Here is a 17,089-nt window from a genome sequence, read left to right as displayed (position 1 = left end):
CTAATACCACACTACAGAGGCCAAGCTCACATGGGGGTCTGGCACTACCTAATATCATTACATATTACACGGCGGCTAGGCTGTCACATATACTCAGTTGGTCATGCATAACTAACTCTCCTCGCTGGACCGATATAGAACTAAATACCTTACCGCCCGGACTCAATCTATCTGACTTACCATGGATTCCTGCACATTACAGAGGACGGTTAGTAGACTTACCATCCATAATATTAGACGCTTTAAAATTTTGGGACTCCATTAGACATAATCCTGATATCGCACCCCATCCTTATCCTGCCCTTACTCTAAGCAGAGCCCTCTACTGCCTCCCAGACTCTCACTTGAAGAGCTGGCAAAACCTCCCACCCTCTATGGTTACACACTTTTATGACCAGGGTAACTGGATCTCACATCAGCAGTTTTGTGTGAAATTCGAGATTCCTGTCTCCCTCCACTTCGAAACCATTCGCCTTAGCTCCTGGTTGAAATCGTGGGGATACCCAAAACAACGTCTCAGGGCATTAACCATATGGGAAACAAAGTGGCTTCAGGGAAACAATATTACCCATACCTTATCTTTACATTATAATCTTATACTTAAGCATACCACTCTTCATAAAATTTCCCAACACAAAGCCTGGAAAAAAGAGATAGGTTTCACAACTGACACTAATACTTGGCACTCGCGAATTCTCATCACTAAAAAGCTTCTTCACTGTGCTACTCTTTGGGAGTTACAATACAAAATAATAGTACGTTGGCACTTGGTACCCTCCATCTTACACAGAATTTACAGCTCCCATTCACCCAAATGTTGGCGAAACTACGGACAAACAGGGACTTCACTCCACATTTGGTGGTCCTGCCCTAAGATACGTCCCCTTTGGAGATGGCTCTTCCGAACCCTCACTATACTGCATATAGACATCCCACTCAAACCTGAGATAGTCTTAATTCACATCAATTTTCCAGATATATCAAAAGCGAAGGAAGCACTCGCAATATACCTCCTGATGGCCACAAAACTGGTGATAGCCAGACAATGGAAAAATGTAAACCCTCCCACTATATCACAGGTCTTGCCTATCATGCACCATATTTAACAGACTTATCCTATCTCCTACACTCCCCCCCCCCCTTTTATTTTCTCTACCTTCCCTTCCCTCGTCTAGAAACACCTAGACGTTAGGAGTCTGAAGTATTGTCATTTGATTCCTATAGATAATTTATATTCCCACTGCCTCACCTTCTCTTCTGCTAATTATCTCTCTTTCAAGTCAGCTGCACATGATATTTTCGCTATTAATGTGAATGGATACAAAAATAATTGAGATATTGGGTCACAACTAGTAGACCAACGAGGAATGCGATTTTCATTACTTATTGTGTTCTAATACCATGTTGGTTGATTTATGCCTTTATAACTGTTTGTTGTACATTTGATCCGAGTTCTCAATAAAAACGTTTTTAAAAAAAAACTAAAAAATACTTAGAAGCTCCCAGTTTAGCACTGTTGATGAGATTAGTTTGGGACACCCAGTGAAAGGGGCTGGGGAAACAAGAAGAGCAGAAACTCCCCCCTTGCCTGCATATGAAAAGACAGATAATGTAAACAAGAGCCATCAGTAGTCTGTAAACGCATGTATACTTCTGATTTGACAGTGTGGGGCTTGGTTAGGAGTTTGAAAATCATCACACTGTCATCAAAAAGTAAGCAAAAATATACATTGTTTCAAAAACTCTCTGATGGGCTATACAAAACATTTATGCAAAGAAAAAACTAGTGTCCCTTTAAATAAACACTCATATAGACACTATCTGATAAAAAATAGTCATATAAATATTAATCAAAATATTTATAAAGGTTCAAAGGTATATGTTATATGGTCATGTATTTGAATGCAAAGGGCTATAATATATTTGTCTAAATAATAATTCTATAATAATATTTAGTAATGTGTTTTACTGTGTATTTGCCGTACATATTTAACATTCTAATGTTTTATGACTTTGCTAGCCTTGTTGCTGCTTCAGTGAAACTTTCAGTTGTGTCTGTTTCACGCTCCCTTTTCCAGATTGTAGAAGCCAGGAACCTGGAGATCAACTTCCCCTCTCTGAAGTACTGCAACAAGAGCAGATCTGGTCACCCTACTTTAGTCCACATACAACAAGGCTAGCAAAGTCATAAAATCAATTCTCAATGGGATTACAACTACTCTGAGAGAATAAACAAAGAGGAAATCTTTCTGCAAGGGGCATTGAAGGAAGCAGATCTATCTGTGGGGAGGAGCCAATGACTAGAGAGCCAACAACTTGACAATCTGTGCGGCACATACCTCATTTTGATTGAGGTAGTTTTTTGTAAGTAGGAAGTTCATCTATCCCTATTGGTCATTTTGGGCACACCAACTTACCTGGAATTTGTCTTTTAAGAGTTTTATTGTATTGTATTGCTGATGCATACTGAATAACCTTCAGTTATAAGCCCTGTTCTTGCGCCGCCAACCAATCTTTACATTCATTTCAATTTACAGACATCTATAATAATTATTTACATTAATTATTCATTTTTTTTTCAATATTTTATATTTAATAATACATAACGTACGTAATATAACTCATGTCCGGTTAGAGCACATTAATAATTAGTGTACTCATGTTGGGTTTGTGCACATATGTTTGATAGGAGTACATTAATGAGGAATCTGCTCTTGACAAAATAACCTCTCCTTCCACAGCTCGCACCCTATGGAAGAACTCCAATCCATGCAACACACATCTGACAAAAAGAGCACCCTCACTGCTGAACGACACTGGAGGAAATCTCGTTCCTCTGATGACTTCTTACATTACAAATTTATGCTGCACTCCTCCTCCTTCGCCCTAAACCTCTCCAAGAATAAACTACTTTGCAACTATCATTTCATCTATTTCCTACAATCCTAAGCCTCTTTTCTCCACTTTGAATACCCTCCTGTGCCCTCTCTCTCCTCCCATTACCACTTCTCTCGAAGCACATGACTTTTCAATACATTTCAAAACTAAAATAGACTCCATCTGACATGAAAAACTTCCTACCGCAACAACAATATCCACTGCTCATAAAGCACTGCAAACATTCAAACTCAGTCTTCCCAAAAACTCAGCACATTCACTCCTGTTACAGAGAAGGAGGTTTCTGCTCTCCTTTCATCTTCCCATCTTACTACCTGCCCCTTGATCCTATTCCCTCACACCTGCTATGTTCCCTTTACCCTAATCTACACCCATCCTCACAAACATATTAAACCTCTCCCTTAAATCTGATACATTTTCATTATCCCTTAAACATGTTCTTATTACACCTACTCTTAAAACGTCACTCGATCCAGCATCCCATTGCAACTATCACCCAATCTCTCTTCTTCCCCTCACCCCTAAACTTCATGAGCTAAACGCTTATCACACTTTCTCTCATCTAACCATCTTCTTGATCCTTTGCAATCTAGCTTTCACCCCCACACTCATCATCAAGGTGATGAATGGCCTGGTTACTGCCAAGTCTAAAGTCACTACTCTTGTTAATCCTTTTAGACCTCTGCAGCCTTTGAAACTGTTGACCATTCACTGCTGCTCCAGACACTTCAGTCCTTGAGTATTTGTGACACATCTTTAACTTTCAAATAATAATTTCAGTGTATCCTTTTCTGGATCTTCCTCCTCCCCTCTAACCCTCTCTGTTGGGGTACCTCAAGGCTCAGTTCTAAGTTCAGTTCTTTTCTCAGTCTACACCTCATCTATAGGTTTTTTAACCAAGTCCTGTGGGCTTCAGTATCATCTTTATGCTGATGACACCTAAATCTGCCTTTCTGCACCAGACATTTCCTTTTCCCTGGGGACTCTTGTAAACAGCTGCTTAGCTAATATTTCATTCTTGATGGTTTCTTGCTACCTAAAACTGAACCTCTATAAAACTGAACTACTTCTATTTGCTCCCTCTACCAATCTCCCCATTTTATCAAAACATAAAATGTGTATGTAAATTACACAAGAATAAATAAAATTAAATATGCACAGTGTAAATCATAATTTAAGTACATTTGATGTTTAAAAAACACTCAGAAATTCATAGCTATGATTATTTTTTTTAGTTTTTTTTGTAAAATGTGCTGAACATGGGCGTTCTATGGGCATATATGAAATTGTCTCTCTAATCTCAGCGTAGTTCTTTAAAACTTTTTACACTACAGATCTCACAGCTATTTTTTTACCTAATGTTTGTGAAAAAAACGGTGAAAAAGTGAACAATTTTTTTTTATTTGATCACATTAGGCAGTGAAATGGTGGCATGAAATATACCAAAATTGACCTAGATCAATACTTTGGGATGTCTTCTAAAAAAAATATATACATGTCAAGGGATATTCAGGGATTCCTGAAAGATATCAGTGTTCCAATGTAACTAGCGCTGTTTTTGAAAAAAAGTGGTTTAGAAATAGCAAAATGCTACTTGTATTTATTGCCCTATAACTTGCAAAAAAAGCAAATAACATGTAAACATTGAGTATTTCTAAACTCAGGACAATATTTAGAAACTATTTAGCATGGGTGTTTTTTGATGGTTGTAGATGTGTAAAAGATTTTGGGGGTCAAAGTTAGAAAAAGTGTGTTTTTTTCCATGTTTTCATCATATTTTGTATTTTTTTGATAGCAAATTATAAGGTATGATGAAAATAATGGTATCTTTTGAAATTCCATTTAATGGCGAGAAAAATGATATATAATATGTGTGGGTACAGTAAATGAGTTAGAGGAAAATTACAGCTAAACACAAACACCGCAAAAATTTAAAAATAGCCTTGGTCCCAAACGGACAGAAAATGGAAAAGTGCTGTGGTCATTAAGGGGTTAAACAACTTTCTAATTTACTTCTATTATCTAATTTGTTTCATTCTCTTGATATTCTTTGATGAAAAGCATATATAGATAGGCTCAGTAGCTACTGATTGGTGGCTGCATATAGATGCCTCATGTGATTGGCTCAGACATGTGCAGTGCTATTTCTTCAACAAAGGATATCTAAAAATTGAAACAAATTAGATAATAGAAGTACATCTGAATGTTGTTTAAAATTGCATTCTCTACCTGAATCATGAAAGAAAATTTTGGGTTTAGTGTCCCTTTAAGTATGTTGTTTTGTGGGGATGGGCAAGAGTTTATGGAAAAGAAAAAAAAAAGGTTATAAGCTGTATGTTATTAAATGTATCTAAAACATTTTTAGAGTTTTTTTATATAAACTGGTAACATATTACTATGTCATATTATTTATGCTGTGATGGCTCTCATTTAAATATATGCAGGATATGATACAGTAAAGAAGTAGAATTTTAATGGTAAATAATACAAGTTTCCTAATCATGGCTAAGTTATATATGTCATATGCTTATTATAAATGGTCAGCCCTTAAAGGGACAGTACACTTTAAATTTTTTTTATATTAATATATTTTCATTGACTTAATATACCAGTTGCACAGTATAAAGTAGGAGAATTTGCATTTGCAGGTTTATTTGTATATACGAAGTAGCTGATTTTGTGCTTTTAAACCACGGCCTATTACAAAGGTTTGAGTTTCAGGTAATAGAATATTTAATTGTGTTCCTTATCTTATATTTGTCTGGAAAACCAGAGCTCAGCACTTGGATAGAGCAATGGAAAATTATCAATTTATTACTTAACTATCCTGCACCCAACTGAGAGTGTGGTTTCTTATGCTGGCTGTGTTTGCTTAGGCTATTCAATGGACTTCAGTCTACAAACTTTTACTATAAGTGGGTAAGCTACAGGCTAAATTATTTCAAATGCCAGGGTAGGGGTAAAGGAGCTACTTGTAACAATTGCATACATTCCATCAAGTAAAATTGATCAGTTGGGACAGTTTAAAGGGGAGGACATTTTGTTAAATTGTCCTTTTAATCTATTAGTGTAAATTATTATTATTCTTTTCAGAAATTTCCTTTTTGTTGTATAAAATTGTAATATTTAGTCAGATAGCTGCAAAAATGTTGAATATCAATTGTATAAAAAAACAAACAAACTAAACTAATTGTATATTTCTTAAAATCCTGGTTATGTAAAAGTATAGCATAGGGATCTAAAGCTTTTCACAAATTATTTGTGCCAAACATGATTCTTTAACAGTGGGTTTGCACCGTGCATGTGACAGTGCCCTTGTGTGTTCTCTTTGTCAATTCATGGTTAGGGTTTTATTTGTAAATGTGCAACTAGAGTTTCTTGATTCTCTAAGCCTTAAGGTGATTGCATTATTATCATGATCTCATAGTATTGTACAGGGTAGAATTTACAAAACCATAGTTAACGGTTGTTATGGGAATTTAATTATTTGTAGTGTTCAGCAAGAATGTGGTATTTTTCAGTGCTGCATTTTAATGAGTGTAAGTATCGGCTGTTGATGTTTTGTTTTGTGTAGTAGGAAGTTGATTTTAAGAGGCCCATTTATCAAGCTCCGAATGGAGCTTGAGGGCCTGTGTTTCTGGCGAGTCTGAAGACATCTGTCCACCTGCTCTGATGAGGTGGACAGAGATCACCACAATTCAACCCAATAGAGTATGATCAGGTTGATTGACACCCCCCTGCTGGTGGCAGATTGGCTGCGAGTCTGCAGAGGGCGTTGTTGCACCAGCAGCTCACAAGAGCTGCTTGTGCAATGCTGAATACGGAGAGCGTATTGCTCTCCTCATTCAGCGATGTCTGTCAGACCTAATCCGCACTGTCGGATCAGGTCAGACAGACATTTGATAAATAGGCCTCAATGTGTTTTCTAAGAGCATGTTTTTATTTTTTTGGTAATATGTGTGGAAGGGGTACTGTATGAATTAAATATATATTGAGGTATATATGATTTTGCATGATTGTCTTTTAGCTTGCTGTCATATTGTGTTTGCGTGACATACAGAGTGTTTCACGCGAACAAAGGGGGGAGTATTTGATGAGTATCTTTATTTATGGGATTTAAGTGAGTGTTTTTTAAATAAGAAAATGTACTTATGCAGTAAAGTTGCAGAGCAATATTTTTGGATCCATTATTTGCATGGTAAGCTGGTACCAAACCCCAGAACTGGACTCTGGGCAACTTATAACTGTCTCCTATGATGTGTGTCTTCAGAACATAAAGACTATCCTTCTCTTGACTGTGCCTTGATTGTTGGAGTTATGTACCTACTACAGAGCATCCCCAGTGAAATTAGGGGAGTATTGTTTTAACTTATTTACTTATATTGCTTGTTTTGTATTCTCTTGTAATTGTGTTATTTTTTTATTAATCATATTGGTTATAAGAAGTCATATAGCTTTGTCTGCTGAAAAGTATGCTTTTATTAGTATTAGTACACACTGTATTTTATGTACATAAACAAAGTAATCTTCCAGATAGGGGTGTAACTTTAAACCTTGATGTGTCTTACAGTGGAGTAAGGTATGAGAATTGGCATCTTGGGTGTTAGAAAAAAAACCTAGTCAAAGTGCTTTAACTTTGAGATACATACATATACATGTCTAAAGATGTGTATGTATGTATGTATGTATGTATATATATATATATATATATATATATATATATATATATATATATATATATATATATATAAATCAGGTTTATTGTCAAATTTTACAGACTTTAAGCTGTCTGCAATGAACAAATCCAAAAAAAGCAATTGAAATAGCTCAACACAACAAATGTTTCAAGTGGGCTCCCCAAGTTCAACTGAACTGAAAATGCAACTTTTAATGAATTCTGCAGTCTCAAAATTATTCAACCCCCTGAATAGAATCCCTCACAACAGCACAAATATGCAAAACAGATATTGTCTCAAACACACCTGATGCAACTGATCAAGGGCTTCATTAGTTGCACCAGGTGTGCTTGAGCTAGAACCCATGAAATACCTGAACTGGCTAGGGGTTTGTTGAGTGTCACATTTTACTGCATGTTAGAAATATGGCTAAGTCAAAAGAATGGTCCAAAAAGTTAAGAGAAGAGATCATCGCCCCTCACAGACAAGGAATAGGATACAAAAAGATAGCGAAAGCACTGAATGTTCCTAGAGACACCATTGGAAGCATAGTTTGCAAGTTCAAAATTAAAGGAACAGTGGTTACACTACCTGGAAAGGGCAGAAAAGGGAAACTATCAACAGCTGCAACCAGATTTCCGAGAAGGCAGGTTGAGAAAAACCTTAGAATGACTGCAAAAGACCTGCAGAAAGAATTGGTGGCAACAGGAACTGAAGTTTCTGTTTGTACACTAAGGCACATACTAAATGGAGAAGGTCTCCATGCCAGAACTCCAAGATGTACACCACTACTGACGCAAAAGCACAACAAAAGTTGGCTCCAATATGCTCAAAATCATATAAATAAGCCACAGAAGTTTGGGGATTCTGTTCTGTGGAGCGATAAAAAAAACTGGAACTTTCAGCCTGATTAATTAGCGGTATGTCTGGAGGAAGAAGAATGAAGCATACGCTGAAGAGAATACTCTGCCTACAGTTAAGCATGGTGGTGTCTCTGTGATGCTCTGGGGCTGCTCTGCATCCTCTAGCACTGGAAACCTGCAGCTTGTGAAAGACAAGATGGATTCATTTAAGTATTAGGAAATCCTAGGAGAAAATGTCATGCTGTCTGTGAAGAAGCTGAAGCTTGGGAGTCATTGGACCTTCTAACAGGACAATGATCCCAAGCATACCTCAAATTCCACCAAGGGCTTGGTTGCAGAAGAAGTCCTGGAAGATTCTACAGTGGCCATCACAATCACCTGACTTGAACTCCATAGAAAATCTCTGGTGGGATTTGAAGGCTTTGTAGCACGCAAACCCAAGAACATTACTGAACTGAAGGCCATAGCTCATGAGGAATGGGCTAAGATTCCTCAGGAACACTGCCAGAAGCTGGTGCCTGGCTTGCATCTAATTTGCAGCAGCTCATAACAGCAAAAGTGTAATAAAGATTCTTGCCATGAAGGCGTTGAATAATTTTGCAGAATTCATTAAAAGTTGCATTGTAAGTTGAATTTGGGGAAACCACTTGAAGCAATCGTTGTGTTGAGCTATTTCAATTGCTTTCGTTTGATTTTTTCATTGCAAACAGCTGAAAGTCTGTACATTTTGACAATAAACCTTATTTGCAATGAGGGTTGAATAATTTTGATTACAACTGTATATATATATATATATATATATATATATATATATATATATATATATATATATATATATATATATATATATATATATATATATATATATTTGTGTACATATGTATTTATTTAATTATATGTGTATATATGTATTTACAGACATATATACACATATAAACAAATAAATATATATGTACACACATATATCCATATATATAAGTGCATTAGAGCCTTTTGCCATAAAGTAGATGAAAACATGTAAAAAATACTTATGCAATATTCATATTTAGTAAAGGTTTTAACAATGAATAAATATTTTACATTCCAATTTGCTGTACATAGGAGAATATGTTCTGTGTATTTTTAAATAGATATTCCAATATATATATATATATATATATATATATATATATATATATATATATATATATATATATATATATATATATTCAGTATCTCATAAAAGTGAGTACACCCCTCACATTTTTGTAAATATTTTATTATATCTTTTCATGTGACAACACTGAATAAATGATACTTTGCTACAATGTAAAGTAGTGAGTGTACAGCCTGTAACAGTGTAAATTTGCTGTTCCCTCAAAATAACTCAACACACAGCCATTAATGTCTAAACCATTGGCATCAAAAGTGAGTACACCCCTAAGTGGAAATGTCCAAATTGGGCCCAATTAGCCATTTTCCCTCCCCGGTGTCATGTGACTCATTAGTGTTACAAGGTCTCGGGTGTGAATGGGGAGCAGGTGTGTTAAATTTGGTGTTATCGCTCTCACACTCTCTCATAATGGTCACTGGAAGTTCAACATGGCACCTCATGGCAAAGAACTCTCTGAGGATCTTTAAAAAATAATTGTTACTCTACATAAAGATGGCCTAGGCTATAAGAAGATTGGCAAGACCATGAAATTGAGCTGCAGCACGATGGGCAAGCCCATACAGCGGTTTCAAAGGACAGGTTCCACTCAGAACAGGGCCCGCCATGATCGACCAAAGAAGTTGAGTGCACATGCTCAGCGTCCTATCCAGAGGTTGTCTTTGGGAAATAGATGTATGAGTGCTGCCAGCATTGCTGCAGAGGTTGAAGGGGTGGGGGGTCAGCCTGTCAATGTTTAGACCATACGCCGCACACTGCATCAAATTGGTCTGCATGGCTGTCGTCCCAGAAGGAAGCCTTTTCTAAAGATGATGCACAAGAAATCCTGCAAACAGTTTGCTGAAGACAAGCAGACTAAGGACATGGATTACTGGAACCATGTCCTTTGGTCCGGTGAGACCAAGATAAACTTATTTGGTTCAGATGGTGTCAAGCGTGTGTGGCGGCCACCAGGTTAGGAGTACAAAGACAAGTGTGTCTTGCTTACAGTTATGTATGGTGGTGGGAGTGTCATGGTCTGGGCCTGCATGAGTGCTGCGGGCACTGGGGAGCTACAGTTCATTGAGGAAACCATGAATGCCAACATGTACTGTGACATACTGAAGCAGAGCAGGATCCCCTCCCTTTGGAGACTGGGCCACAGGGCAGTATTCCAACATCATAACGTCCCCAAACACACCTCCAAGACGACCACTGCCTTGCTAAATAAGCTGAGGGCAAAGGTGATGAACTGGCCAAGCATGTCTCCAGACCTAAACCCTATTGAGCATCTGTGGGGCATCCTCAAACGGAAGGTGGGGGAGCACAAGGTCTCTAACATCCACCAGCTCTGTGATGTTGTCATGGAGGAGTGGAAGAGGACTCTAGTGGCAACTTGTGAAGCTCTGGTGAACTCCATGCCCAAGAGGGTTATGGCAGTGCTGAAAAATAATGGTGGCTACACAAAATATTGACACTTTGGGCACAATTTGGACATTTCCACTTAGGGGTGTACTCACTTTTATGGCCAATGGTTTAAACATTAATGACTTTGTGTTGAGTTATTTTGAGGGGACAGCAAATTTACACTGTTATACAGGCTGTACACCCATTACTTTACATTGTAGCAAAGTGTCATTTCTTCAGTGTTGTCACATGAAAACATATAATAAAATATTTACAAAAATATGAGGGGTGTACTCACTTTTGTGAGATACTGTGTATATATATATATATATATATATATATATATATATATCATATATATGTAGAAATATGTAATTATGAGTAAATAGAACATTTTCCATTCCGTAAAGAACATTGGAATATGAAATAATAATATTTTCATTTTGGGTTAGCGCTAATGAGAATATGTGATGGTGTTTGCGTGAGAGTGGGTTTTTTCCAATTTTATTTTCCTCTATTGAATTCTATGGGGGAATACATGAATGCACACACAATATTATACAGTAACTTCTGATTTTTGCACTAGTCGGGTTAACGCTAGAGCTAAAACAGTTTACTTTCAACTAGTTAAAAAATCGTAATTCTTAATTGCGGAGTTATCGCTATAGCAGAAATGCAAAATACCACTGCACTTGTAATCTGGCCCTAAAGTTATAAAATCACTTTTTATTATTTTTTTATTATTACGAAATCGGGAGATTAACAACAAAGAGAACAATTTTTGTGTTGTTTTTGGGAAGTAAAAATGTCAACCTTCAGAGACATTAACAGCAGTAGTATTTTAGTTTTCTGATCACTGGAAAAACCTACTGATAATACTGGCCAAGATTCAGAAAGCATTATCTGCCAAAAACAAATGCACAATTGTGATCAACCCCTTAAAGACTTAAAGCAGAAGACTTTGCTTCTAGCCTATGGTACCATGATGGTTGTAAGCCATAGGATTTGAACAAACTTTATTACAACATTGTTCTAATTTAAACTTACACAAACTATCATTCTAAAAATTGTTTCCGACAGATTTTTTTTATAGCCTCCTGAACTCACAACTAGAGGCTTAAAGGGAAATTAAACTGCTGGGTACAACTGTGTTTGAACAGTCTTACTTCCAGCTATAGGTGTCATGTTCACTAGCTTAGTTTACTATAGCGTTTTAGCATAGCGTGGCTGAAGCTACTGCACTCTAAAGCTCCCTCTACTGTACTGCTAGACACACAGCTGTCATGCAGTACTCAAGACACATGCACACTGTCGAGGATACCTCAGTATAACCTCAAGGAAAAGTTTCAAGTTTCAAACAAGGTAACCAAGACAGAAATACATTTGATGCATACCCTCATTTTTGTGCCCCATTGGTTTAGCTCTCAAACACAGTCTGACATCAATTTTACACACCTATAAAAGCCTATTATATGAGGAATTAAGCTTAAATGTGCTACCTGACATGTAGAGTATCGCTTGAGTGATAAAAAATAATATGACCACAAAAATAAAAGTGCTATTCATTGTACTTGAGTGATGTTAGTGCACAATAGTGCTAATATATTTGCACTCCACTTCTAGCCTAATGTTTTTATTTATATGCACAGTATATTTCTATAATTAACAGGCAGAAAGCTCAACATTTGTATTCCCCATAAAATGCTCTAATCTGTTTTGCAATTGTCATTCAATTACTTACTACAAAGTACCTTTAAAGAGACATGAAAGCCCAAATATTTATTTCATAATTCAGATAGTGCATGAGATTTTTTTAAACTTTCCAATTTTCTTCTATTATACAACTTGATTATTCTGTTTGTATCCTTTGCTGAAGCAGCAGCAATGCACTACTGGGAGCTAGCTGAACACATCTGGTGAGCCAATGTGAAGAGGCATTTGTGTGCAGCCACCAATTAGCAGAAAGCTCCCAGTAGTGTTTTGCTGCTCCTTGGTAGGTATGCTTTTTAACTAAGGATAACAAGAGAATGAAGAAATTAGATAATAGAAGTCAATTAGTAAAGATGTTTACAATCACATACTCTGTCTAAATTATCAAAGAAAAAAATTGGGTTTCATGTCCCTTTAAGTTTAAAGGACCAGTCAACACGTTAGATTTGCATAATCAACAAATGCAAGATAACAAGACAATGCAATAGAACTTCAAATGAGTAGTAGGTTTTTATATTTACACTCCCCTTGTACCATGTGATAGCAATCAGCCAATCACAAATGCATATACATATAGTCTGTGAATTCTTGCACATGCTCAGTAGGATCTAGTGACTCAAAAAGTGTAAATATAAAAGACTGTGCACATTTTTTTTAATGCAAGTAAATTGGAAAGTTGTTTAAAATTACATGCTGTATCTGAATCATGAACATTTAATTTAACCTGAGTGTCCCTTTAATAGCCCTCCCACAATTATTACTGGAAAAAAATATGTCTATCAGATTAGTTACTGCTTTTTTCACACCATCCAATTGATAAAGGGGTCAATCAGCCACCCATTGCAAATGCATTCAGGTTAAAGGCGGCCTTCAAGGTCTAAGAAATTAGCATATGAGCCTACCTAGGTTTAGCTTTCAACTAAGAATACCATGAGAAAAAAAACAAAATTGGTGATGAAAGTAAATTGGAAAGTTGTTTAAAATGACATGTCCTATCTGAATCATGAAAGTTTATTTTGGACTTGACTGTCCCTTTAAATCTCTTGTGCAGTTTGCTCTTGATTGAAGTAAAATACTTAGATAAATTCAGAAGCAAGGCTTGTGCTCTATATGGCAAAAGTATTTGCAACTATATTATTGTATATGCTGCTGCCCTCTAGTGTATAACATTGTTAAAAACATTATTATAAACTAATGTCATCTAGTGCTCAGGACTTGTGCACTCTTCACAGCCTACCTATGTATTCTCTTCAACAAAGAATTCAAGAGTGAATTCTAGAAGAAAAGTAAAATGGAAAGTTCATGTAAAATGGAAATAATGAATGTTTAATATTGATTTTTATGTCCCGGGAAGCAATATTCTTTCAAAGGAGGGGCCGCTAAAACCTCTATAAATCATGTGATCTAGGCAAAAATTGCTCAACCCATGTTTGCAGCAGTTATAAAAGGAGGGCAACACTGAAATTCTCTACAGAAAAATCAAAAATCAAATGAATGCCTTCATGAGATACCCTAATTCAATATATGACAATTAAAATGAACTTCTATGATGAAAAAGTGGTGAGGTCAGAAACATACAATAGATTGGTTTAGGAAGTGGCAATGCCCTCACATTATAAGGAGTATAGTCTCTCTTTTTCAAATTATGATTCATATGACTCTCAAGATAACATTTGCTTGATGTATAAATGTCAGGTACCTATTTTAATCAAACTTGTTTTATAATTAAAATGGAAATAAATGGGGCAGTAAAGTAAAAATGTAACTTTCATGATTCAGATAGAGCATGTCATTTTAAACAACTTTCTAATTTACTCCAATTACCTAATTTGTCTTGTTCTCTTGGTAGCCTTTGTTGAAAAGCATACCGAAGTAGGCTCAAAAGAAGCAGTGCATTACTGGGAGCTACTTCTTTATTGCTGGTTGCACATATATGTCTTTTGTCATTAGTTTACCTGGTGTATTTAGCTAGCTCCCAGTAGTGCATTGCTGCTCTTTCAACAAAGTATATCATGACAATTAAGCAGATTTGATAATAGAAGTATATTGGAAAGTTATTTAAAATGATAAGTTATATCTGAGTCATAAAAGAAAAGTTTGGGGTTCCCTGTCCCTTTAATATAATATGGAATTATGTTGAATTTGTTTGTGTCCCCTATTTATATGAACTGTTTGCCTGGCTACTCTATTTTGTCTGGGTACTAAACTTTATTGGTCTTTGTCAACCTCTGGATTACAAAAGCTGTTTACATTTCAGTTCGTTTTATTTTTTACTACAGCAAGTTATAATTTGTATCACATTACTTAAGTACTATGTATTTAAAAACGTACAAACAAATTAATATAGACAGGCAGCCAGGTGTTTTTCCACAGTAATTATTGCAATATGTGATTTTTTTTCTTGAACTGAACTTCTGACCAAAATCAGAGAATCCCTAATGTAAGACTTGGGGCCTTTAGTGAACATTTGCAGTAGCTGATTCATTTGTATGGTTCATTCTTAAAAGAAAAAAGTCTTCATATTCTAAGAAAGGAAAATTGAGTGGATGCCAGTAACTTCAAGAAAGGTCACTTTAACCATAATAGCCATAATATGACTAACATCGCTTTCCAACACAAATGCACAAAAAGCTATTAATAACTGTTTTAGTGGGTACTTCATATCATAATACCCTTTGAGTTAATCTACTTTACAATTTCTTTTCAAAATGCTCAATAATGATATGAACATCCAAAAAATAAAATAAAAAATGCATGGTAAATCTTACTTTCTCAACTATTTAACAGCAGAAAACAGAAACTCATGATAGACTAAAGTGCATGAAGCATACTTAATGGTGTGACAAGTCCTACATATAAAATGTTTTCATGCAAAAAAATAAATAAAAAAAATGCAGCATCTTAAAATAATATCAGTCAGTGAAAATAGTGAAATATTTATAAAATAATGAATGCATTACTATAAACAATAAACAGTGCTTCAGGTTAAACTGCTTCAAGTAAGTTGCAAATAAGTTTTGACACCTGTCACTGCAATAGATGCAAGTGTATGCATGTGTGTGTGTGTGTGTGTGTGTGTGTGTGTGTGTGTATGTGTGTGTGTGTGTGTGTGTGTGTGTATGTGTGTGTGTGTGTGTGTGTGTGTGTGTGTGTGTGTGTGTGTGTATGTGTGTGTGTGTGTGTGTGTGTGTGTGTATGTGTGTGTGTGTGTATGTGTGTGTGTGTGTGTGTATGTGTGTGTGTGTGTGTGTGTGTGTGTGTGTGTGTGTGTGTATGTGTGTGTGTGTGTGTGTGTGTGTGTGTGTATGTGTGTGTGTGTGTGTGTGTGTGTGTGTGTGTGTGTGTGTGTGTATGTGTGTGTGTGTGTGTGTGTGTGTGTGTCTTACACAGGTTCAACAAATGGTATAATACTGCACATTTCAATAAAATGCATGCAAAGCAATATGCTTAATGTTAAACATTAGGTACAAAAAAAAAGTAGAAATGTGCTGAAAATAAACTATGTAGCAATAATTAGGACAGACAACATGAATTCAACTTCAAAATCAATATTTTGTATCTCCTGTTAAACTAATATTCAGTTAAATGTAAAATGTACAAGCAAATTCAGATCTCCGAAAAAATGCAGATTCAGCATTTTGTATCTGTCAGATTTTGCATCTGTCAGAAAAAAGGGGAAATATTGATGTAAAATATAAAAGCATAAGAATGATCTAAAAACAAAATAATAAGTATATATTAAAAAGAACTGAGTTACCTTTAAGAAATCACAAAAGTAGCACTTTAATAAGTGTGATGAGAGACTGTTGTTTTTTTCCATTGCTTCTTAAGTACAGGGTCTGGAAATGAAATTGTTAGCTGTGATAATAAGGAAAAAAAAAACAAAATCCAGAGAAAGATGAAGAGAGCAATGTCACACTTCAATATTGAGGACTTTGTTCCATGGCGTAGACTCTATCTGCTCTGATTTGAGCATTGACAGTCAGATTTAGCAAACAGAAGAGGGATTTACAGAAAATCCTCACATTTATCTACATTTACACAGACACTGTAGACAGGAAACAGCTGGGAGAGCATTTGCTTTCTCTCTCTCTCCCTCTTCTGGCAAAGTTTTTGAATAAGGACTTTTTGGGCAGGGTGACAAATAACATCATACCTTTGCATTTCAAGACTGGAACACAGAAGCATATTTTTTTTTTTTTTTTTACTTAGATGAGTCTACGTTAGTGACATAGTTTAGAAAAAAAGAGAAGAAATATTTGCTGATACACTGCTCATATTTGCAAGGAAAATATTGCCTGAACTTGCTATCTTGATACAAAAGAAATAAATGATTGAATGTTTGACGTCATAGCATTAACCCCTTGGCTGCCGGGGAGGGCAAGAGCATTTTGTGCTTGAGCCCT

At 35.9% G+C, this 17,089-nt stretch overlaps 1 protein-coding gene across 1 annotated transcript in view; it reads right to left on the bottom strand.

Moving 5' to 3' along the window:
- Positions 1–16,743, bottom strand: part of IGF1 (insulin like growth factor 1) — a 216,045-nt gene extending 199,302 nt beyond the window's left edge. The window contains exon 1 of the mRNA XM_053716977.1: positions 16,441–16,743. Coding sequence (XP_053572952.1) covers positions 16,441–16,503 — 63 coding nt within the window. The 5' untranslated portion in view covers positions 16,504–16,743. The remainder of the gene's footprint in view (positions 1–16,440) is intronic.
- Between the last annotated feature and the right edge of the window lie 346 nt (positions 16,744–17,089).

Source organism: Bombina bombina, chromosome 6, assembly GCF_027579735.1.
Source record: "Bombina bombina isolate aBomBom1 chromosome 6, aBomBom1.pri, whole genome shotgun sequence".
Lineage (NCBI taxonomy): Eukaryota > Metazoa > Chordata > Amphibia > Anura > Bombinatoridae > Bombina > Bombina bombina.
This window is presented reverse-complemented; position numbering and strand designations above follow the sequence as displayed.